The sequence below is a fragment of the Lytechinus pictus genome, unplaced genomic scaffold, assembly GCF_037042905.1.
Source record: "Lytechinus pictus isolate F3 Inbred unplaced genomic scaffold, Lp3.0 scaffold_19, whole genome shotgun sequence".
Lineage (NCBI taxonomy): Eukaryota > Metazoa > Echinodermata > Echinoidea > Temnopleuroida > Toxopneustidae > Lytechinus > Lytechinus pictus.
The window spans coordinates 12,579,292-12,605,426 of NW_026974140.1; the positions used below are offsets into that span (position 1 = coordinate 12,579,292).

General features: G+C 34.7%; 2 protein-coding genes across 4 annotated transcripts in view; both read right to left on the minus strand.

Annotated features, from left to right (window-relative positions):
- Positions 1-6,147, minus strand: part of LOC129260652 (uncharacterized) — a 28,338-nt gene extending 22,191 nt beyond the window's left edge. The window contains exon 1 of the mRNA XM_064114262.1: positions 5,988-6,147. The gene's annotated coding sequence lies outside the window, so the exon portion shown is untranslated. The remainder of the gene's footprint in view (positions 1-5,987) is intronic.
- Positions 6,148-6,272: 125 nt separating this feature from the next.
- Positions 6,273-25,505, minus strand: LOC129260880 (prostaglandin reductase 2-like). Of its 3 annotated transcripts, XM_064114260.1 has the most exons (8): positions 25,411-25,486; positions 24,980-25,084; positions 23,294-23,409; positions 22,793-22,999; positions 21,334-21,504; positions 12,106-12,315; positions 9,760-9,969; positions 6,279-8,186 (listed from the first exon to the last, which is right to left on the minus strand). In XM_064114260.1, exons 2-8 carry the CDS (start codon positions 25,023-25,025, stop codon positions 8,079-8,081), a joined length of 1,068 nt encoding a protein of 355 aa, XP_063970330.1. In that variant the 5' UTR covers positions 25,026-25,084; positions 25,411-25,486; the 3' UTR covers positions 6,279-8,078. The 3 variants fall into 3 exon arrangements, with proteins under 3 accessions (XP_054754848.2, XP_063970330.1, XP_063970331.1); XM_054898873.2 differs by having other exon boundaries at positions 6,273-8,186; positions 24,980-25,505; XM_064114261.1 differs by having other exon boundaries at positions 23,294-23,429; positions 24,980-25,502.
- Positions 25,506-26,135: the final 630 nt, after the last annotated feature.

The window sequence follows — 26,135 nt, forward strand, 5'->3', positions numbered from 1 at the left end:
AAATTTGAACATTCTTGGCAATGTTTGTTATCCTGAAAAAGATGTGTATGCAAATGAATAACTACTACGAACGTGAAGCGCGAGCAGAAATGAACTGATGGAAAAGGTACATGTTAAAGACCGCTTGCAGTTAGCCATGAAGACGTTACATATTAAAAAAATCAAATAGTGCGAGCGCGAAGTGCGAGCTGAAATTTTTTGACATTTTTACCTAAGGAATGGAAATTCTAAGCATGTTTTGAAACTCAAACAGAATAGGTATATAACTGTACAACTGATGCGAGCGCGAAATTTCGAGATTTAGACCTACTAAACGAGACACTCTATTCAAGTTTTGTAAATCATGAAAAGGATGAGTAAGTGGGGATCTTCCTTACATTAATAATGCGAGCCCAGAGCGCGAGCAGAAAATTTTTATATACGTCTTGAAGTCATTATCGAAAAGGTACCTGTTAAGGACTGCTATTGCACTTAGTCATGAACTCGTTACATATTTTCACAATCAAATAATGCGAGCGCGAACCGCGAGCTGAAAATTTTTCAAATTTCTACATAAAGAATGTAAAATTTTAAACAATTTTTGTAATCGTGAACAGGATAGGTATATAGCTAAACCAGTTATTGATGCGAGCGCAAAGCGCGAGCCGAAAAAAAAATCGAGGTTTAGACCTAAAAACGGGACACTCTATTCCTCATTTGTAAATAATGAAAAGAATGAGTAATTGGAAATCTTCCTACATTAATATCGCGAGCGCAAAGCGCGAGTAGAAATTTTTAATATACGTTTTGATCTAATAAAAAATGATCTGTTAACGGCTGCTTGCAGTTAGCCCTGAAGACGTCACACATTTCAACAATCAAATGATGCGAGCGCGAAGCGCGAGCTGAAAATTTTGACATTTCTACCTGAAGAATGGAAATTTTCATTTGTAATCGTGAAAAGGATAAGTATGTAACGAAACAATTGATGCGAGCGCAACGCGCGAGCGGAAAAAAATTCGAGATTTACACCTAAAAATGGGACACCCTATTCATGTTTTGTAAATCATGAAAAGGATGAGTAATAGGAAATCTTCCTACATTAATATTGCGAGCGCAAAGCGCGAGCAGAAAATTTTTGATATTGTGAAATGAAACTGGATAATGATTTAAACAGAGAACAAGCTGCATATCTGAATAAACATGCGCGCGCGTGTTTCAGATTTAGACCTATAATCTGAGTGGGCATTCTAAATACCTTTTTAAATCATGAAAATCGATATAGTGAGCGCGAAGCGCGAGCTTAAAATATTTGATATTCCGATCTGAAAAGGGTCAATTTTAGCTCTGTATTTCAATCAATCCGTAGGACAATTGTAAGGTGGATATGGATCACATCAAAAAAAGAAGCTTATATGTTTCATTATTATTACTTTGAGTTTTGACATAGGACCAGGACATTCCAAGAACATTATGTCATCATATAAAAATGATTACTATATCTTCTTATTTCTCTTCCTAAGCGCGAGATGAAACTTGTCGATATTCCATTCTGAAAAAAGGGACAATTTGATTATTAAATTAATATTTTATTTATCAATCTATATAAGCTTAATGTGAGAGCGCGAAATCTGTTAATATTATGGCCTGAAAACTGGACATTTAAAGCACTTTTGTATTTATGAAAAAGATGCATGAGTTGATATATTTTCAACAATCAATGCTAGCGCACATTGCGAGCCGAATTTTTAATATTCAGACCATAAAACAGAAAGTTTTACAGAGCACATTTTAAAATCAATTTGTAAATCAAACAAAATGATGAAAGTTCGATTTCCGAGCTGAAATATGTTTTCTATGTTGACTTCAAATTTTGATATTTCAAGCTCCATATTGATATGTAAATCACCCAACAGGCAATGCGAGCGCGAGCGAAATTTTTTTATAGTGACATGAAAGATTTTAAAAATTATTTTCCTAGTCTTCCCCTCATCTTATTTTATTTACTCGTCTTTCTCTTCTTGTGTTTCCCCTTCTTTTTTCTCCTTTCTTTTCCCTTCTTTTTCTTTTTTTTTCTTTCCCCTTTTTTTTTTGTTGCTCCGCCAATAGGGGGGCCCGGGCCCCTCGGCCCCCCTGGATCCGCCTATGTACTGGGGCGCCAAATTCATATTCGACCTTTGGGGCGCCAATTTGATGTTTGACTGGGAGGGGGGGGGCGCCAAATTCATGTCTGCTCACATCATGCTTTGTAAGATGCCCATGATTCATGATTACCAAAAGTGCTTAAAAAGTCAAAATTTTCGGTCAGAATATAACAAATGTTCATCTGTTTGCCCTAGCATCAATAATTGTTTAGTAAGGTGACGATCCTGTTCATGGTTAGATAAGTACCTAGAATGCCCAACTTTCGGGTCGAATTATCAAAAAATTTCAGCTTGCGCTTCGCGCTCGCATAATATGTTTATATAGACACTCATCCAGATAGAATGTCCAGTTTTGGGTAGGAATATCAAAAATTTTAAAACAGTGCTTACAATATGCAAATTTTAGGCCAGAATATCAATTTTTCAGCTCGCGCTTCGTGCTCGCATCAATTGTTTAGATAGATACTCATCCAGATAGAATGTCCAGTTTTGGGTCGGAATAAATAAAAACATCTATTTGCCTTTCGCGCTCGCATCGATTAATTAGATGTCCATCCTGTTTATGATTACAGAAAGTACTTAGGATGTCCAAATTTTAAGGCAAAATATCAAAAAATTTCAGCCCGCTCTTTGCGCTCGCATCAATTGCTTAGTTAGATGACCATCCTATTAATGATTACCAAAAGGGCTTAGAATGTCCAAATTTTAGGTCAGAATTTCAAATTTTTCAGCTCGCTCTTGCACAATTGTCTATATAGACACCCGTCCTTTTCTTGGTTACAAAATGTGTTTAGAATGTCAATTTTTAAGCTAGCGCTCGCATACAATTATTTGTTAGATACCCACCCTGTTCATGATTCCCAACTAGTTCTAACAATGTCAAAATTTGATGTCAGAATATCACAAATTTTCAGCTCTCGTTTTGCGCTCGCATCACTTTTTTTTTAGATATACGTATACCCATCATATCCATGGTTGCAAAAAGTGCTTGGAATGTCCGATCGGGAAACATATAGATGAAAAAATCCCCCCCTCCTATTGGAGAAAGCTGGATCCGCCTCTGGTACAGAAATTGCAGCTCCCGCACACATAATTTTAGTAGGGCCCACCACTCTGATGAGAAGTTAAACTAAATTGAAACCCAAAGTGCTTAAAATTTTATGCTTTCTGGTCGCATTTTATTCTTTTCAAATGTGGTATTACAACTTATTCATGGATATATTTTTTTCATGAACACATTAAAAATGTGGTCTTCGATTGCCTTTTTTCACGTGATTATGAAATAAGACAATACATCATTCATTTAAGGCACCTCTGATTGCCTGGCGGGAGGTGGGGGCATTTTAAGAAAAGTTCAAAGGGGCACCAAAATTTGGTCGCCCCCCAGGTACAAAATCCTGGATATGCGCCTGACCTCGTCAACTCCCCCCCCCCCCCTTCTCTCTCTCTTTCTCTTTGTCATCAGATCTTCTTTCTGTTCTCTTTCTCACTCTTTATTTATTTCAAAATATTTATTCAGGATAAAAACATGTATCAGCACAATGGCTGTTTTACATCATGGTCCTGAAGGACAAAATACAATCAGTAAAATAAATTCAATATTCATAAGATTAATATACAAGCAACAAAATAGATATAAGACAAAACAAAATAGCAAAACTTAAGAGTACGACATAAATTTTGAATCAAGAGAAATGTGATAAGTCGAGTTTGAAAGTAGAAACAATTGTTTGAATGTCAGTGAAATAGAAACGACCGAGGATTGAGCAATAGTCGACTCCGGGGATGGAGCGAAAATAGGGTGGATGGGAGTCAGAATGAAATGAAACAAGAAATTGAAAAACAATGAGAAGAGGAATATTAAGAAGGAGAATATTGAACCAAACTCAAAATATTAATATGAAATTTAAAACCTCGCCTAGTTTCAGTTTTCTTCAAGAGACGCAAGAGACGTCTTCTTTTTATTTGAATTTGATGAGATATCAAAAACTTCGCACTCCGCGCGGGATGGGGAAAACTCCCCCTCCCTGCACCCTCCCCCTAGGGAGCGCGCTTTGCGCGCTCTGTAAGTGTTGCATTAATCTGCCTCCCCCTAAAAGCCCAAGTCTGGATATTATGTAAATATTGGCCTGATTCAGAAAGTTGGTTTCAATTGTATAAAACCATGGACTATGCAGATTTCTTCTATAATCATACTTAATTCCAGAATAAATTTAGAGCCATTTGCTAAGAGCATGCATTTATCATGTTCTTTAATTAGACCATCCTTAAATACGCCATACATGTCCATGGTTTTGTAGCATGGTACAATTTGAAACCACCTTTGTGATTTGGGGCCATTATATAAACATATTGAGTCTATATACTGAGGAGCGGTAAGTCAATTTGATGATTCATATCTAACATATCAGTATTTATTTTTTATCATGTCAATTTGATCATTAAATTTGAGTGGCACTTCACAGACAAGCTGGCAGCACACAGATTCATGTAAAAATTGCACTAAAATTCAAAGTTCAAGAACTGATAAAAAGATTCAAAGTCAACTTTTGATTTGCTGGGTCGATGAAAAGGCTTAAACACCCTCTAAGAAAATAACTACAATATATTGCACTCTGTTACACACAAACAAGCAAGGGTAATTAGGTACAAAAAATAAAACATGTTAAAGTATAAATAAAAAGTAATGTATAAATATTTGTGCATTACAGCATTCAACAACTTTGAATAACAAAAAATGGCTGACTAAAGTGCAAATAAATACTGGTGAACAAAGCATCTGCCATACAAGGATAAATCTGCATTTGAATGAATAATACATATCTACAAGATCCACACTATGTATGTACAGTTAGAGCCAGAAGTTTGCTTACGCCCAGGAAATTCAGAAAAAAAGTTGACACTTGCCAAACATCATAAAATTTGCTGTATCTTATAAAATATTTGTGCTATCATGACGAATTTGATATCAAACAAATGAGTGTGTCATGCCCCTTCATCACATTGCTTTGTCATCAGGAGCTGAAAAATATCTAGGTGTAATTTTTCCCCAAAAAATCTTCATATTTTAGACAAATTAAAAATAAAAACTAGACAAAAATATTTCATACTTGTACTAGTTACTTTTCAACACAAACATTTCAGATTATACTTTTTTGTTCAGTGGTGACATATCATGATAGAAAATGTAATATAAATCATAGATTTGACATTTATATATTTCTATGAAATTATATTTTAAAATATAATAACAAACAATAGAATACATTTGGCACAAATATTACATTTTTCTTCAAAGAAAATTATACCTGAAATATTTTTAATCGCAATGGCATCCCAATCATGTGAAAGAACTTACTGCGCCCTTTCATTTTATACCCAATTCATCATAGTAGTATTTATATTTCTGAAGATAAAATAATAAATGATATAGGATTTGTATAGCGCACATATCCACCTTGCTAGGTGCTCAAGGCGCTTCTAAATTACCCCAACAAAGCTAGTCTACCGATTCCGGTGCGCACAGCTTTTGAGGAATTACTTCCTGCCAGTACCCATTTACCTCACCTGGGTTGATTGCAGCACAATGTAGGTAAATATCTTGCCGAAAAAAAACCACGCCATGGCTGGGAATCGAACCCACGTCCTTCAGATTGAAAGACGAGACTTCACCACGAGACCACGACGCCCCCATATAGTAAATTTTATAAGATCTAGTAAATTTTACAACGTTTGACAAGCGAACAAATTTTACTGAATTCCATGGCTGTATAATGTAAACTTTTGGCCTCAACTGAATGTATATATATATATATATATATATATATAAATGTGTGAATATAAAATGCATATACAATCACTTACTTGAATCATTAAGGTGGTGCTGTAAGACTTCATTTAAAAAACATATTAAATACCAACACCTCTACCAAAGCTCTTCAAACATCAAGGAAAATGCCACATATTTTGATGAATGCATTGGCAAACATACTGTAAAGCATTTGTGATTCTCCTAGAGAGTAATAAATAACATTGTGGGGTGGAGCTATCTACACTTTATCACCAGTAGATGGCAGTAGATAAGGTAGAATATAAGCCTATTTGAATACTCAATATCATACTATCACACAAGAAGTGACATTCAAACTACAGTATAACTGTTGACATTTACGGTTATTTTTTTATTATGGTAAGCTTGAATGAAGCATCACACAATTTGAATAGATTAGTCCAAATTATAAACGTTCATAATTCTGTACATATTGAATAATTAGCCTATTAGTAATAATTCATGGGCAAGAAGAATCAATCACTGTTCTCAAAACACACAGATATAATATTATTTAATATTTTACTCCAATATTTCAACAACTGTTAATGTATCTCATTTAAGCATGCCACTTTTTAAATTAATTATCCATTTAAAATACAAACATAGAACAAACACGCACATAACAATCATTTGTATAACTCTTCTTGCAAAATTATAGAACATCATTTATCATTTTGCCTAAAGAAAGCTTGCAAGAAATTGTAGTAAAGACAGGAATATTATGAACATTCTACTTCTACTCCTGGCAATGCAAGAGTCATTGTCGAGACATGTAGCAATTTTAATTTTGAGTGATCAATAACTGGGTCATGTCTTCTAAAAGTTTGGATGACATTTCTAATACAAAAAAAAATACTCTTGGGGTGTGTGTGTGGGGGGATCTCTTGGCTGCTTGACCTTTTTCAGAAAAATCATCTCAGATGGCAAGTTTCACAGTTCAATTCAAATATATAAGACACATCTAAATAATCACGTCCCAATTTTGCTTAAACTTCGTCCAAGTTAACATACATTTTCCCTTCCATCAGTGTGTTTTCTATAGATAAATACAGTGACCTGCATGCACATTTGTCATTATTAAAGTAAGAATTGCTCAATGTCACGATGGGTCAATTAATTGCATGGTTCAGAACATCACCTTTTGTGTTGATGTATCCATTTTGATCAAGTACTAGTACTTAGTAGTTAAGTCTGGCACACATAGAGCAATACTCCTTTTACAACCCCAAAGCCATTAAAAACACCACCTCCCATTATGAACATTGAAGAAAAGTAAAAAATGATTATTACCTTCTAGCACGCAAGAGATTATTTTCATTTAAATTTTATCTTTAAGCTTTCTTATTAGCCTCAGTAGATACTATCTTAATTTATTCTAACAAATACATGTCAATGATATACAAATAACTTGTAAAGAGCTGACCCAAATTCCAGACAATTATAGCCAAGGACACTTCCCTACCAAAATAGAATAACAAAAGGATATAAATTTGTATAATTTGTGCAAGGATGACACTTTGACTCATTGCTGGTGTACTCATTGCTGGTATATCATCTAATATCTAATGTAACTGTTTACAAGCATATTCAAATTCATCACCCTTAACAAAGGCTGTTCTTGACAACCTGAAAACTTGTTAAGACATTGCTTATGCAAACTGGATTCCACGTAGGGCCTAAAGAGTTATTTATTTATTACTAAATGATAATAGGAATACTTTATCACTAGGTGACAATAAGAATCTATATATTTGAATCAGTTTGTAGATAGGCCAATTGTTCATTGCGATTAACTTATTACAACAGTTTCTGATCATACTCAAATTGGCCACTTATACATTTATTACTTGATGATGGAACACACATCCTTTAAAGTTACAGTGCATTGACATTATCTATTACTTTTATAAAAATGCTATTTAAACTTTGGAACTTGCCTAAAGATGAATTATGCTAGTATAAATGTGGCGAATGTTTCAATATGGAAACATTATCATGCCACCATATTCCCAAATATCACCTTGAATTTACAACGTTCAAGTCATTGGTGTACTTTTCCACTTTCCCTTTAAAAATTAGTAGATAGGTAATATGCGTAGATTGATGTACATATACTAAAAGGCTCATGGTTCAGCAACATGGACGATCTGCTTGCCAATATTCCCTCCATTCATCATGGATACAAATGCAGCTGGAGCATTATGAAGACCATGGGTAACTGTTTCCTTGTACTGTAACAAATAAAGACAGTTTGTCAATTTATTAAGAAAAAAATAAAGTGCTAAATTTGAAGTTAGCATTCACATTAAGAACATAACAGGAATGCTGGTCATATTTTTCATGAGTTTTCAGTCTATTCCTAAAGGTAACCTGATATCAAACTGAAACAAGTGCATGGAACGCCTCTGGCAGTCTTGCCTGCATTATGCAATTCGATATAGCAGCAGTGCTTTCTTTGAAAATAGCTAATGAATAATTATTCACAAAAGAAAACACTAATATGATAATAATTTATTATGTCCATTGACCCAAAATGACCTTTGACCATGATCATGCGACCTAAGACATGTGCAAAACAATCATTCATACTTGATTACTCTTATGTCGATGTTTCATGAGCTAGATCCATAAACTTCCTAAGTTATGATGCCAATTTAACACATACTCCCAACATGGCCAGAGTTCATTGACCTTTAAATGACCTTTGATGTTGGCCATGTTCCTGAAATGCACACAGTGTATTCAGGGATACATTGCTGCTCTTATGTCCAAGTTTCATGAACTAGATCCATAGACTTTTAAAGTTATGATGAAAATTCCACAAATACCCCCAACATTACCAAAGTTTGTTGACCCTAGATGACCTTTGACCTTGGTCATGTGACCTGAAACTAGCACATGATGTTCAAAGATACTTGATTGCTCTCTTGTCCAAGTTTCATGAACTAGATCCATAAAATTTCAAAGTTATGATGATAATTCCTCAAATAACCCAAACATATGGCCAAAGTTCATTGACCCTAAGTGAACTTTGACCTTAATCATGTGACCTGAAACTCAGGCAGGATATACAGTGATATACTATTCCCCTTATGTCTAAGTCTTATGAACTAGGTCCATATACTTTCAAAGTTATGACAACATTTCAAAAACTTAACCTTGGTTAAGATTTCGATATTGATTTCCCAACATTGTCTAAGTTCATCGACCCTAAATGACCTTTGACCTTGGTCATGTGACCTGAAACTCAGGAAGGATGTTCAGTAATACTAATTACCCTTATGTCCAAAATTCATGAACTAGGTCTATATACTTTCTAAGTTATGATGACATTTAAAAAACTTAACCTTGGTTAAGATTTCTATGTTGACGATGCCGCCGTTGGTAAAGCGGCGCCTGTAGTCTCGCTCTGCTATGCAGGCGAGACAAACAGGAATGACAAACTCACTTACATAAAGTGGAATGGAACTTAATGAATATTAATTATTGTACAGTGCTTGAGCTGAAAAACAGAAGGCTAAGTCTGGAGTGGGCAACATTAGTCACACTAGTATGTGTTCTCATCAGGTTTCCCCTATAAAAATTTCTTATGAAAATGAGGGCAGTATTCCATCCCATCAATAGCCTTTATAATGTTGTCGGCTGTTCATAGCTGGAGGTAACACCAATAGTATTGACTGGCTCCTTTCAGGGAGCAGCAAAACTGGTGCCCTTAATCAAACCATGTTGCCCCCCAACTAAAAAACTTGGGACAATATGGTTCGGTTGAGGGCATCATATCTAACGTTCCCCATACTGACATACCTTTAATTTGCCTTCATTCCACCATGTTGCTAATTGAGCTATGGCAGCAGGGAATTCTTCCACATAGTTGAGGACCAAGAACCGATCCCTCATGATGTTCTTTTCTTCTCTAATCTGTTCTACATCATCAGAGAGTGGTGGAGGGTAGGGCACATTAGAGTTGTACATTGATATCTGACCACATAAGATGATATGAGAGTTTTCATTCATCTAAAAGATGAGAGAAAATAATTAAAATGACCTGTTAGGAGAAGAAAATGTATCCTAGTATGATGGAATATCATTTTTACCCCTCATGTCATCAGCACTGCTGGAATTTGAGAATCCCTATATAATTTTCTTTTTTAATTATTGCTAATAACGACTGAAATAGCTTAAGTAAATACAATTCTGCTCAATCAAGCATAAACTCAAATAGATACGTTTGATTTTTTGTTACTATCAACTGCAAAAGAAGATGGATGATTTCTTAACTATGGAGATACTGATAACTGTCTAATTCTGCAAAGATGTGTTAATATCTGAACAGAATGGTATCATAATGTAATAATACATGGTTATATGACATTTGCTCTGCAATAAATTCCACGCACAAAAGAAATGACCAACTTCAACCCTGGATTGAACATTATACCCTATCCTAAACCTTACATAAAACCTATTGCAACCCTAACCCTATATCAAAGACAAAATAAAGCCCGGAGCAATTTTCACGGGAGCAAATATTGCGTCACCAATAATACATAATTATGAATAAACAACTATGAGAGGTAATGAACATTTAAGGACCAACACTCCTAAAATATTCGATATCTTCAGATAAAGGAGGGAAATGCCCCATCTATGTTACATGACTAGATCACTTAGGATAATACAAGATTCTTCATTAATCCGACATAATTGTGCGAGGAGCAAATTGGCTTAATTGGAAAGGGTCATAGAGTGATACATGATGGATCTTATTATGTTCTTGATTGTAACAAAATATCAGATAAGCACTGCTTGCTGACAAGCAATGAAATAGAAATGGTTCATTAGCATAGATTTTAAATTGACTACATTCACATCAAGAGTAGATACAGCTACCACTGAACCTCAGTATGTCATTCATAAGCTGCTTTACCAACAGCAAAATATCTAGTTTTAGAAGCATTAGACCAATTTGACACTTAATTGATTGTAATTGATTTTGTCTCATTTAAAAATAATTTTCAGCTGCCTTTTCTACAGAAAAGGGCACTAAGAGTTATAACTCATTCTCATCATTTACATCCTTCTCCCCACTATTTTCCAAAATGAATATTCTTTCAATCCATAGTATTATTTCTTTACAAACTGGTTCATTCATGAATAACTGTTATCATGGTAATATACCACTGTCACTTTTGAATTATTTTATATTGAATCAATCCATTCATTCCCATAATACATGAAATAGGTGTAAATTTCATCCTACTCTGTGTTGCACTGAGCTAGCCAAATTAACCATTTTTTTATCAGGGCCCTATACTGTGGAACAATCTCTCTGTCAAACTTCAGACAGCTAAGACATGTAAACTTTTCAACTTTAATTACAAACGACATTTACTTTACACTCAGCAACCCCTTTCTCTTGACAAATAATCATAGCCTCTCTGTTTCTTTCCTCCTTTCCTGTCCTGTCTTATGCCATATGGATGTATTTTTATGATTATGTATGTATTATGTATTACGTACTATGTGCGCATATGAATGTTATTTTGGGCCATCCAAACAAGCCTGATGAGCTTTCATTTGGTCCACCACTATTTTTAAATGTATTTGTATTTGCTTTGTATACATTTTAATTTTGTGGAAATAAAATGAAATGGAGCATCCCTCTTGTAGAGATTAGTTGCTTTAGAAAAATTGAGCAATTTTCAGGTGTATTTATATCAATGCTAATCTTCTTTTTTTCTTTACCACTGAAAATGGATTTGATTTGATTCTTTGAAGGCATTAAACTTTTAAGCATATACCAATATTCTATTTTTCAGACTTTGACAGAAAATGTTCGACAACAGTGTTCGCACAAGACATAACAAACTGACAATATATGGCAAAATAAATTTGAAATTCTCAAATAATATAGGATTTTGTCCAAACTTGCATGAGCAAACACACAACATCATATTGTGTTCTAACTTTTAAAGAAATTAAATGGTTTACTCTATTTCTTTTTGTTTTTGTCAGGTAGGTGTTCAAAAATGTCTTCTTCCTTGCACAATTTTAAAGACTCATCAAATCTTGTTGACTTATAAATCAAAAGTTGTTTGAGTTTAATGCTGGTTTTTCTTGCACCATGTCTGAACAAGCTTGAACTCATACCTGCTTGATTACAGAGTCACTGATGTCTCCACCAACATTATCAAAGTAAATATCAACACCATCTGGGCAGCATTCCTTGATCCGTAGGAAGACATCTTGGGTACGGTAATTGATGGCATGGTGGAAGCTGAGTTCTTCCAGGAGGAAAGAGCACTTGATATCAGAACCACAGATCCCTACCACAGGATTGCATCCCTGCAGACGGGCAATCTTCATTTAAAATAACCAAGACATATTTTTCAGATTTCAGATTTAGGAAGTTTTATTTCTCATACTCATTTCTCATGCTTACCATTGAAGTAGTAAGTGGTGTAGGAGAGTAGGGGATTGGGTCGAAGGAGGAGGATGCACTGAATAGAGTTATATGGAGGGAAGGGGTAAGGGTGATTTCTGGGAGATGAGAAAAATGGATTACTACTACTACTACTCCTACTACTACTACTACTACTGCTACTACTACTATTACTACTACTACTTCTACTACTACTACTACTACTACTACTATTACTATTACTACTACTACTACTACTAATACTACTACTACTACTACTACTACTTCTAGTACTACTACTACTACTACTATTACTACTACTACTTCTACTACTACTACTACTACTACTATTACTACTACTACTACTATTACTACTACTACTACTACTTCTAGTACTACTCCTACTACTACTCCTCCTCCTTCTCCTCCTCCTACTACTACTACCTCCAGAATCGTGCAAGCAGAATTATAATGAAAGTCAACACATATGATCATATCTCTAATGTACAAATTCATTCAGGTTTAAAGTGGTCTTCTCTTGAATCTAGACAAAAGAAAAATCTTATCATATTTGTTTATAGATCAGTCCATGACATGTTGTCTCCAATCATGTCCAATATGTTTCAACCATCTTCTCATCATTATTCACTACGTAATTCTCATAACTTTGCTTTACCCAAACCCAAAACAGAATACTCTCGCCGCACTATCCAATACAGAGGTGCATCTCATTATAATTCAATTCAATTCAATTCAATTCTTTTTATTTCATTTCCATTAAAAAAACATAATACTGTAACACTGTATATTTTGATTGTTGATATATATATATATATATATATATATATATAGTTGTAGTACGTGGTAGCGCTCGATGGCGTATTGAGACCAGTGTTACGAACGAAGAAAGATGACAAGTCACAAGAAGGCGATGATTATTCAGTTCCGATATTTATTCACCCTTTCTTAATGGTAGAAAGGATGTAATAATGAAGCACCAAAGGAATATCGATGAGAAATATACAATTGAAGAAATATGGATAACAATCATATAAAACTATAGTATTCCTTTGTTTACGGCCATTGGATGGGCCCGGAGGACAAACTGTGTGATTTTATGCGGGGTGGAGCGGTAGCTCCATAACCCCAAAATCTCCCCGATATGTGTTTTGCACTCTGTATTTATACTCTGGACTTGATATAACAATCACAATGTTTCTCTATTCTTTGACCAGTTGACTCATACCATTTCAGGATAAGAAGGAGATGGGTGTGTTTAGAAAGACCACAGTGAGTGAGAGTGGGAGAGAGAGACTGGGAGAGAGAAAGAGAGAACCAAGTATGAAGAAGAAACCTTGAGTCTGTAATGGTCATTTTATGGAAGTAACCTTGTGAGTGTCACATAGTGAACAGGTTGACATAAACAATGAAGTATTGGGTTAGTGAACCCTTTCGATTACAGTTCAACTAATAGTTCTTTTATTTTAAAACATATATTGAATATTTCTACTCTTACATTTGTCCCATTGTTCAAAAAGAAGCGTCCTCGTTTCTAAATTATAAACGAATTTTGTTAACGTTAGAAAATGCAGTATGTGATACTACAAAGGAAAGTGTTATAAAGTAAAGTTCCATCAGTTGAAATGAATGTATGGTATAATAACAAATGGAACTCAAATTATAATACAAAGCGAATGCGAGTAAATAGAAGAAACAAAATACACGAATCAATAATAATACAACGAACTACACAAAAAATAGAACAAAGTCAAAGGTATTAGTACAGTATAGCAGAAATTATCAAACAACGAATTATGAACATGAAACTGTGCTATCCGAAATAGACAATAATAAAATATCCATGAATTACTGAGATCGAGTAATATATAGAAAATGAAAATGTTGTCAATGTGTATAATATATCAGGGAACAGTTACTGCAATACACATGTTCAGTGAAAAATGTCGCAAAATCTTTATGAATTGTATGTTCCGGACGAGAAACATCACTCAATACCTTACCAGGTTATGTCATAAATTGAACAACTACTGGGAGTTAAAATAGAGGACACATTTTGATGGAAATATTATGTGGATGTACAAGTGTGTTACACTTGTAACCTTATCTCTTGCAAAAAAATTGAGATAGCAATAGGAATACTTAAAAAATTCTGTACACTAGACCATAGCTCCATACCAAAACAAAGAATATAACATGACATAACATAACTAGATTTAACATGGAAACACAAAAAACAGAGACCATACAGGAAATCTTACTTAATAGAGCGGTCAAACATATTATACAAACAACAAAATGAATTACAATTTGTGTACATGAAACACATAAAATCAATTGTGGCTATAAACAAAAGAACAGGTATTCAAAAGGCACATTTCATTGGAAATATGGAACTTTAAGAAAGTTAGAGAAATAATTATCTTGTGACAATTAATTGAACGAGAAAACAAAGTACTGCATAATTAAATTGAATATTAAAACTATTTAAATGATAATCATGACAAGAGAAGTCAACTGAGTACAGAAAACAAGTGAGATTCTGAGAGAAATAGTAGTGGATGTACATGTAGAGAAGATAGTTAGCAAGACATTAAGATGGTGGCCAATCATCCAAATATCCTTCTGTAACCATAATTGTTGCTATTAATCCTTTACGTCAAAATTGCATAGAATTAAGGAAATAAACTGTCGAATGAAATAAGTTCCTGAACAGAAGTAAATGTCTAAGCGTCACAGAAACTAAATTAACTAGAATAAAAATTAAGTGTGGAATGAATCATGGTCAAAGTCAATTCGGTTCTGTCATCCAGATACATCTAACAAATTGTTATCAATAACATGGGACAAAAGGAGGACCGGGACCATGGAGGGGTATGAGGGGAGTAAATCCATGATGTAGACCATAGGATGGGACTGGGCCTGGGAAATTGAGGGAGGAGAGATGACAGTGGGTGTGAAGGGTATTACTTGCTTGTGACAAGTAGTTAGGATCGTACAGGGCAACATTGTCCTGAAAAGAGATGGACTCAGATTTAGCGGGGATAACCAAGGTGTTCATAGTGTTCCTGTTCAATGATACACGTGGTAGTTTCGGTGGATCATCAGTGCCCACCTGAGATAAGGATCCAAGATCATTAGCATGATTAACAGGATCGGTACCCAAAGCTGCTGCTTTGTCAAGTACAGTCTTCATTTGTGCTACAGGTGCGATGTTAGGGGGAGGTGGTGCAGGAGGAGGAGGTGTAGAATTGGGAGGAGGAGGAGTATGAGAATGATCAGAACATGCATCTAAATCATGGTTATCTTCCTTGAAATCAATCGTACTAATGCTAGGTGCTGGGGAAGGAAGAGGAGAAAGAGGAGACGAGATGGGTACATCTACATGCTGAGGATCCTTGGGATTGTAAATGCCAGGAGGGACCTCAGAGACAGGAAGAAATTCATCACAATGACATGGACTTGGATTAGGAGGTTGAGAGATAGGAGATGTCTTGAACGAGTCAGGATCAGAAAGGTACGGGGATTGGGTGTCGACAGGGGTCGGAGAGGGATCAGCAGGTGTGTGAGACGGAGAATGAGGAGCAGGAGAAGGAATCGAAGGGGATGGATTGTGTTTGATATCTGGAGTGCAATCAACATGATGTACATCAGGAGAGGCAGGGTTAGGAAGAGAGTCAGAAGTAGTAGGTGTGAGGGGAAGATACGAGTCATACAACTGAACCAAGCTACACGGCATAAATGGAATCTCGTACGAACCAAGGGTAAGGATGGAGTCCACATAATTCAGAAAGATTCGACAAAAACGAGCTACATGCTGGTAAAAGTCAAGTCCCAGTATCAATTGAGGTCCAGTTATATCAGCGACATAAAGGCGGTAATCTATGTAAGGGGTGCAGCATCCAGGGCTGAAAATGGGACTCACAACCCCTTCTATACGCACTGGATCAGGGCATGATAATGATGGGGCATACGGGAGAATTTCAAGGTTTGCAAGACATGGTAAGTGATCAAGTAGCTTTCTGCCAATTATACTGTATTGAGATGAAGTGTCAAATACAGCTGTAATTGGTTCTGAACAGCCATTAAAAAGGGCAGGGATGTGTGGGTCATCTGGGTATGATACGCCAAATTGGGAGTACGGCATGGTCTATACCCGACTAAATGTAAGAGGACAAAACAGAATGGCAAAAACAATTACAAATAACTATGCACAGAAAAGCAATCCATGGGAAAACATGTCAAATATGAAATATCAATATGGTGCAACAAATCATCTAACAATATAAGGCAAGGTTATTAAAATAAAAGAAATATGATACAGAGCACCATGTGAATAAAAATCATAAACAAACAGATCATTTATCAGAAATGAATAAAGAAATTCTGGTTAGGCACAATGCGATGGGCGATGACACCGAAAATCAAGTAGAAGTATATCACACATCATTTAGTAGACGATATGAATATGATAAATAATAGTTCACCGAAAGAACAAAAGTTATTCAATCTTTCTGCCTTCCGCGTCCAATATTTCACAAAAATTATAAGTTCATGATTCAAATAAGAAAAAAATCTGATGATAGCCAGAGACCTTCATCCACAGAAGAAGACGAACTGACGAGCAAAACAGCACCAATTTGAGGTAACAGCGATGACGATTTGAAGATCAGCAATAGCAACCATCTATTGATGACGACGACGATGATGATCACATGTAGCGATGATAACGACGATCATGGGGATGATTACGACGATCGATGATGAGCAAGAACTGAAGAAGCTATTCCCGGACAGCCAAGGGAACGCTTTAATTCCCGGACAACCGAGGGAATATCAAGTCACAGGACACAGATCCAAAATGATGACGAAATACAGATGACATGAAGAATATAAAGAGATGAAGTTCACTTACGAAGTAATCAAATCAATGTTCATGTACAGGTGTACTTAAAAGCTAATCCACGGATGGTCTCCTCACACAGAGATGCAAATACAAAATTGTGATCGAAAAAGTACAAGAAACAGGTCACGTCGAAGAAAATAACGAACAATGGAGCTTGTCCGTCGTGATAAATGAAAATGATGACGATGATGATTAAACAAAGAAGTAAGCGCCAGCGGAGTAAAAAGTTCCGTAATACCGCTGCCACCAATGTAACACTGTATATTTTGATTGTTGATATATATATATATATATATATAGTTGTAGTACGTGGTAGCGCTCGATGGCGTATTGAGACCAGTGTTACGAACGAAGAAAGATGACAAGTCACAAGAAGGCGATGATTATTCAGTTCCGATATTTATTCACCCTTTCTTAATGGTAGAAAGGATGTAATAATGAAGCACCAAAGGAATATCGATGAGAAATATACAATTGAAGAAATATGGATAACAATCATATAAAACTATAGTATTCCTTTGTTTACGGCCATTGGATGGGCCCGGAGGACAAACTGTGTGATTTTATGCGGGGTGGAGCGGTAGCTCCATAACCCCAAAATCTCCCCGATATGTGTTTTGCACTCTGTATTTATACTCTGGACTTGATATAACAATCACAATGTTTCTCTATTCTTTGACCAGTTGACTCATACCATTTCAGGATAAGAAGGAGATGGGTGTGTTTAGAAAGACCACAGTGAGTGAGAGTGGGAGAGAGAGACTGGGAGAGAGAAAGAGAGAACCAAGTATGAAGAAGAAACCTTGAGTCTGTAATGGTCATTTTATGGAAGTAACCTTGTGAGTGTCACATAGTGAACAGGTTGACATAAACAATGAAGTATTGGGTTAGTGAACCCTTTCGATTACAGTTCAACTAATAGTTCTTTTATTTTAAAACATATATTGAATATTTCTACTCTTACAATACAAAGTAATATAAAGTAATACAAATCAAGTACAATTTTACAGAAGGGCATTCTTACTTCGTAAAAAAAACAAAACAGAAAAAACAGTATAATATAGAGCATAAATGGAAATGAGGGGGATCCACTAAAAAGCAAAGCTTGTAAAGTGTGGATCCCCCTTGGAAATGAAAAAAGTATAGTAGACTTATTCTGATATGCGTACATATATGTATTACAGGAAAGAAAAAGAGAACAAAAGAAATCATACGGATGCAAATATAATTACTGAACTAATGCAAAGCTTTTCACACAAAGAGGTCTTCGTAGTAAAGGATGTGTTGCGCAAGACAGAAGAAAGGAAAGAAAGAAAAAAAGAAAAAAAAAAAAAACAGAAAGAGAGAAAGGGGATGACAAGACATAGAAGACAAGACAAAACAAAAGACAGGACAGTACAAGACAAGATAACTACTTTATAAAAGGAGGAAAACTAAGAATGGGAAAGGGCTGACCACGAACCAGCTTGATCTGGTGAAATGACAAAAGATGATATAACTGGACAATATCAGATGAAAAAAGATAAAACAATAAAAGTGAAAAATGTAATGATTAAAATCAAGATAATGAAGTGTTAGTTCCGTTGCGAAGAATTATAGGAATTAAGCAGGATAAGTTTGAGTTTATGTTTGAATGAATTTAAGGAGACACTGTCTTTAATATTATTAGCTAGTGAGTTCCAGAATTTAGGACCGTTGAAAAGGAATGTATTTTTGGCCAGTAAAGTTCTGTAAAGTGGAATGTGAAGTTCGTCAGAGTGTCTCGTGGGGTAGTTATGATAAAATTTATTTTTAGGGAACATGGCATCAAAAATATGGGGAAGTGCATTATTATTATAACTATACATGAAGTGCCCTAACTGTAGTAAATACAGGTCTTTGACTTTCAACAGTTTACTTTCTAGGAAAAGTGGGTCCGTATGAGAACGGAAACATGTACTATAAATAATACGAAGTGCTTTCTTTTGCAAAAGCAACAATTTGTCTAATAAGTATTGATGGGTATCACCCCAAATAAGAATCCCGTAGTTTAAATAAGGCAAGATTAAGGATGAGTAGAGCATGATTAGTGATGTGGAGGGAATGCAAAATTTTAGCCTATTAATAATACCTATATTTCGTGAAATTATTTTGGATATATTTTCAATATGATTTTTCCAAGAAAGTTTACTGTCAACTGTTATACCAAGAAATTTGGTGTAAGGTACCATTTGTAATGGGGTATTATCAAACATAATATTCATCGGTAACTTGTCTATGGAATTACTAAATAACATGTATTTTGTTTTGTTAAGGTTCAAAGATAATCGATTGGCTCTTATCCATTCAGTAACATTAATAAGTTCAGAATTGATAACATCAACTAAAGTTTGTGGATTCTGATGAGAAAAAAATAAGGTTGAATCATCTGCAAACAAGATAAGGGACAATATTTTGGATGATCTACAGAAATCATTTATATAAATTGTGAAAAGAAGTGGGCCTAATAAGCTACCCTGAGGGACTCTTCCCCATAATACTCTTCCCCATCACATGAAATTATTGGAAAATATCGATGCATTAAAAAAAGGCCTTAAAAACATTTATCCAGACTTCTTGTAATTTTTTAGTTCAGATCCCTCATTCTTACTTTCTTACTTTGTTATCTTGTATACATATTGTAAATAAGTTTTTTTCTTACTTTTTCACATTTTGTCAATGTCTTTATCGTAAGTCAACTAAGTTTTTCTTTTCCTGTATTATATTTACATGTATATCTATGTAAGGGACCCCTATGTAAAACAGCGTTAATATGTTATCAATGCTGAGTAGGGCAATCCCTCCATCTCTTTAATGATCATTTCTTTGTAATTGTAAATATATCTATCGTTGTTAAAATTTTTAATTGACAGAAAATAAATACAATACAATACTTCTAGTACTACTACTATTACTACTACTACTACTACTACTACAACTACTACAACTACTACTACTACTACTTCTACTACAACTACTACTACTACTTCTACTACTACTACTACTACTACTACTACTACTACTACTACTACTACTACTACTACTACTACTACTACTACCACCCCTACTACTAAAACTACTACTTCTACTAGTAGATACCATTATTTACAAAGTTATTCAAATACAAACTGTCGTCAAGTAATGAAATATCAATAACTAGTAATATGTGCATTGTGTATAAAAATATGAACAAAATAACTAGTACAAGATTTAGGAAAAAGTTGAGAAAGGAGAAACTAATCAAAGGAGAAATTAATAATTCTCATAAAAATTAATAAATTAATTTGACCTCAAATTATGCTTTCTGAGCAAAGGTTTATTATTCATAAATTCCGTCATGTCACATGTTCCCTAGCATGATTTAAATCAACATGCCAGAGAGAAAGCTTATGGGAAGTGTATCGTAGGCTAAGTGGTGACTGGCAAGTTAATGATAATATTAATAGTTACATTTATATCGTGCATACGTTTTAAGTATATGAAATTATTTTTACAAGACAGGTGAATGAGAATTTCCAAAAGATCCGTAAGTGATATGTGAAGATTTTTACAGTTAGATGCAGATTGTACCCTGGCATGATAATCACAAATGTTAATTCTAAATTCATTTTGATAACTCACATTATTTGTGAAACAATTTTGTTGAAGCACATAAAAAGATGTATCATCCATTGCTGAAATATTTCAAGAAAATGTCCCTTCACTGTATGAAAAGCATGAAAATAAAGTCTTAAAAACCCAAGTTTCAATACATATGCCAATAGTTTAGTTTCTATGATTATGGATAGATATAAAAATGCGATGACGTCAAGTAAGAGCAGATTTTAAATTACTTTATTGATATTGCTAGAGGATAGTTTTTATTTAGCCAAAGCCCTGAAACAAGAAAAATGCAATCTATTATTATGATAAAACGTTTGTCTGTGGTGTCTTTGATAATTCCTGCACAAAAGATTACAATCAATTTTAATATCAATCATATCTCTTTATGATACAAGGTTTATATCTAACTTACCTGACCAGCAAGTGACCCACAAGCCCCTGCTGCAGCACTGACTACAAAGGACTGATTGGCTTCTGGAATCACATGACCCTTTTCCCTGATTCCGATGAATGCTGCTTGACCAGGAAGACCAAAGAGACCACAAATAAGGGAGAAATGTTTCTCAACCAGGGAAGGATCAACCTTGGAAAAAGAAATATAAAACAAAAGAGTATAACTTAACATCCGTTGTGGATTAGTGGATCATTGGATCAGCGGATGAGTCCTCTGGACTTTAAAGACTAGAAGCTAATGGTTTTAATCCAACTTTGGCACTAGCATTCATTGACAAGATATGAATTTACCCTTACCACTCTCTATGTGTAAGGAAAAGGGCAATGTAGTTTGATCAATATTGTGTTACATCAAAAGGTCACAGGCAAGAATACTTCACCAAGGAGTCAAGAATCTATTCATACTAATTGAATAACATGAGTAGATATCAGTAAAAGAAAAAAAATATATAAAAGTAATTAAACATTGAAGCACCTTAAATGATTCCAAACTATAATGTCTGAAAACACAAATGCATAATCTTTTTCCCCCAAAGAATAATTGTAAAAATAAGAATGTAATAAAAATAGAAATAAGAATGTTAGCGTTTCATGATTTTTTAAAAAGAATTGATTTTTTGTTTTTGATACAGTTAATTCACTGTTCATTGTTCTCTTATATTACATTTTAATACATAAATTATACACCTATTTGGCATTGGCTGTGATCAGGGGGTGGGGGGGGGGGTGGGAACATGCTCCCCTTCGATTTTCAAATTTCATATAGCAATCTTCGGGAGAGGTTCCCCTTGTCCCCCTTTAAATGGACCAAAAATCTCTTGAAATCGCTGCCTGTGCTACTTGAGTCCCTTTCTCACATTCTATTTTGCAATTATAAACTTTTAATTTGCACCTTTCAACTTTATCAAACTTCCTTAGCTTCAGACATGTCAGAAGGGTTGAACAATGGCATATGTAGGCCTATAGTCTAGATTTTAACTAGAACTGGACTAATATACTTGCTTGTTCATTGTATCATTTTTGTTTGATCTAATTCTGATCCCATCGCTGCCACTATTCCAATACATTTAAAGAAAAACCCGGATGATTTCAGGTTAATAATGAAGGTATCGACAAATACATATTAAACATACAACACATTGTATTTGTTAAATATTGGACAAATGCATAAAATTAACACATTGTAGGGTAGAAATAAAAAAGTTAACTACTTAAGCAATGATGCAATGCAAAAACATTCTGCGGCCAACAGTGATTTAGCTTAGAAATGTCCAAGTTCTCCTGTAAGTTGCATAATTACCTTTCTGTGCAATACAAAGGTAAGTTAGAAAGAACACAGAAAGGAAAATACCCTGTATAGATTTTGTTCTTATATTTTCCTGCAGTAATATATTTGGGGAAAATATCACTTGATTCACCTTTTTGACTAGTAAGCAGTTGACTCCTTGCAAATCCATGAGGGCGTAAAGCTGCCATGGCCAATGAAAACTCTCAAGAATTTCACCCCTCCTGAATCCCTGTCGTCTGCTCTCCACAATGATACCAACCCCTCCTCCATCAATGGTCTGGTCCAAACGCCATGGTGACATGTAGTCTGTTCCTGTATCCAGGTTCATGCGACATCGCTGGGTTTCACAATTTTTCATAGAATACAAAAATAAAAAAGTCAAAATTTTCAAAATTACCATCTCTCAGTTCAATAATCGTATGTATGACAAAAAAATGTTTACCAACTGCAAAGAAAATATTATTTGGTTGAAAGTAAGTAAAAAGATATAAAAGACAAGTAAACTTGACAAAACCAAGAGCATAAGCTGGAAGCAAAATACCATATTGACCATATTTCTTATACCACATGCTTCAATATCATGACATATTCCTTTTTTTAATTCACTGTATGAAATTGTTATCCAGCTTACCATGTAAGGATCTACTGACAAGCAAAGTGTTTTAACGATGATGGCACCATCTTTGATTTCTGGAACAGGACACTCCTCAACCTCAAAGTGCTCCACAGTTGGTTTTGCATTAATTCCTGTGTTGGAAGAAAAATATCTTTTTGGAAATGGAATGAAAGATTTAGAAAATTTTGTGTTTTTTTTATTCATATTACCAATAATTACATCGTGAGAAATCACTGACCATGTTAGATATTAATTTTGTACTTAACCTGCGTAGCAAAATTACATCAATGTCTAATCAAGATGTTAATGAAATACATTTGTAATTTCATTCATACAAGGTAGAAATGTGAGTTACAAAACTGCTTTATCATGACAATTGTCCTGTCCTACATTTTTTATGCAGCAAGTATTATATATTTACAGAGAGTATATATATATATGATCAGAATAGATACTAAAAAGGAACGAAAGAAAAAAGAAAAAATATATATATTGTGCCTAGTATACAGTATACAAGAGTTAAAGATTCCATCCCCAAAACAAATGCTCACCCACACATATATACACACACAAATATTCATCTTGCCAAGTGTCTTCTTAATGTATTTCATTTCATTCATAAATACTGTAGTGTAAGATATGTCTTCTCATCAGTGCTCATAAATGCTATCAGATTCAGATAACAATAAATGAATAATAATAATAATAATGATTATAGTAATGAAAATAATGATAACAATAATAATAATGATAATAATAATAAAAATGATAATATAATAATATTAATGGTATTCATCAAAACAATCAATGCTACCAAACTATGAATATGTTAAGGAATAAACTGCGCAGGCAATTATGGAGTATATTCGTAAATTTCATTTATTTATTCATTTACTTATCTATTTATTTATTTATATATTTATTTATTCAAACATATTTTTACAGGATAAAAAGATCAGAATTGAACACTGTTTTACATCTTGGTCCTGTATTAAACAAGACAAAATATATACACACAATGAACATATAAATCATGGTAGCTGTTAAAGACAAGTTAATGTTAAAGCTGTAGCTGTTAAAGACAAGTTAAAGGGAAGAGAACATCAAAGTAATGAAGAGAGAAAAGAAGAAAATCAGAGAGAGAGGGGGGGGGGGATAAAGAAAATAACATCGGCTCATGTTGGCTATAAGATGCATATACTGTGAATGATAAAAATAAATATAAAAAATTAAATAGAGAAGCATGGGCATCAGAGCAGAGATTTATCTTCTGTATGAGGAGGGGGGGGGGGGGATGCAATAGATGTCCCCAATGAACAAAGGATAATCCTCTACACTGATGCCCATGAAAAGAAGTTAATGAAAATCTGCATAGGCATAATTATTCTTGAAATGAAAAAAAAATCTTTAATTGCATGTAGTCTGTATAATACCCAGATGAAAAAGCGATATTAAATGAAATAACAATATAATGCACCCTAATGATTGATTGATTTGGGGAGTCAATTAACAGGTATGGCAAGAAAGGAATGAAATCATGATTTATAAATAAGTCCAGTTATATGTTTTGTCTTCTAGTATACACATTCTAATTATTCTACTAGTAATTAAGTAGAAGTGACAGAAAGTGCACTGGCATGGATTTGTAGTGTACATATAACCAAATTGAAGAACATGTTATGTGCACATTTTATCTCCTACCTGGTCTTGATGAAAGAACCACTCGCTTGTTCATCTTGATTTCCATCACTCACTCGTGACTCAGTCGGTGACAATACTCCTTCATTTTGTCCTCGGTAATATCATCTAAAAATCACCAGTAAAAATACCATAATCACAATAAAGTCAAAATTGCGGAGGCGAATATCTCGACCCAACTACTAGTTCACTATCTTCATCCGACGAACGTGTGCAACATCTACAGACTATCAGCTATCACACAGAGCGGGACGAAAGTATAGCCGGCCAGCTGATTATCAACGTACATCATCTCCGCTCCATCTCATCAATTATGATAATTGATGAGAGGTGACGGAGCAGCTCCCCGGGAGCATGTCAACCCAACACAGAAGAGACCAAATCACGACATTTATATCTATCAAAATTTGCATGTTTCTTCTCTTATCAGTTACCACCCCCTTCCCTTTTCCGGGCCTTTTTCTGGCTGATCTCGTTCTCAAATCACCAGAGATGGATCCAAATCATACCAGCATTTTCTACTTCCGGGATCAAGATATGGGAGCGATACCCTGACCGCTTAAATTTATAGAAAATAGTAAACTACTACTGAACAATCGCGCGTAGCGTAGGGTCGAGTATAGCAGATATTTGACAAATATTCACAAACATACCCGGCATTAATTATAAACGTGTTCGAATCAATAACAACGTGCGGAAATTCTGGAACCGGCGTAACTAAAAGCTCCGGACTTTCGACTTCGAACATTTATATTCGATTTACATTTTCGGATTGTCTTGTTTACCGTGGGATGAAATCATAACTGGGACCAAAGGTCGACCAAATACTGCAGTTATTTGCATCGAACCTCGTACATTTAATGAGAAGGACCCTGATGCTCAGATTTAGCATGGATGAAATCGGCGATCTCATCAATTCTGGTCAGACTCTGGAGGTGGTTTTACAGGGAGGTGCGCCGTGGGGATTTTCGTTGAAAGGCGGTGCAGAGCATCGTTGCCCACTCACAATAGTGAAGGTACGTTGTTTAGCCAGATTTCGATGAATCACACAGATTCACAATGCTGTAACATACCTTGTAACATACCTTGTTGTGGGCGTAAAGTTTTACCTAAAAAACTTGTTTGCCCCTCTCCTCCTTCCAATTTCTTGATTTCATGA

What these genes read in the sequence shown, in the direction of transcription:
- LOC129260880 (XM_054898873.2), bottom strand. Translation starts at nt 25,025, where the DNA reads ATGGAAATCAAGATGAACAAGCGAGTGGTTCTTTCATCAAGACCAG. An exon ending in GGTTCTTTCATCAAGACCAG is followed by an intron (nt 23,410 to 24,979) that starts GTAGGAGATAAA and finishes CTTCCAACACAG; the next exon opens with GAATTAATGCAAAACCAACT. An exon ending in TGTCAGTAGATCCTTACATG is followed by an intron (nt 23,000 to 23,293) that starts GTAAGCTGGATA and finishes TGTGAAACCCAG; the next exon opens with CGATGTCGCATGAACCTGGA.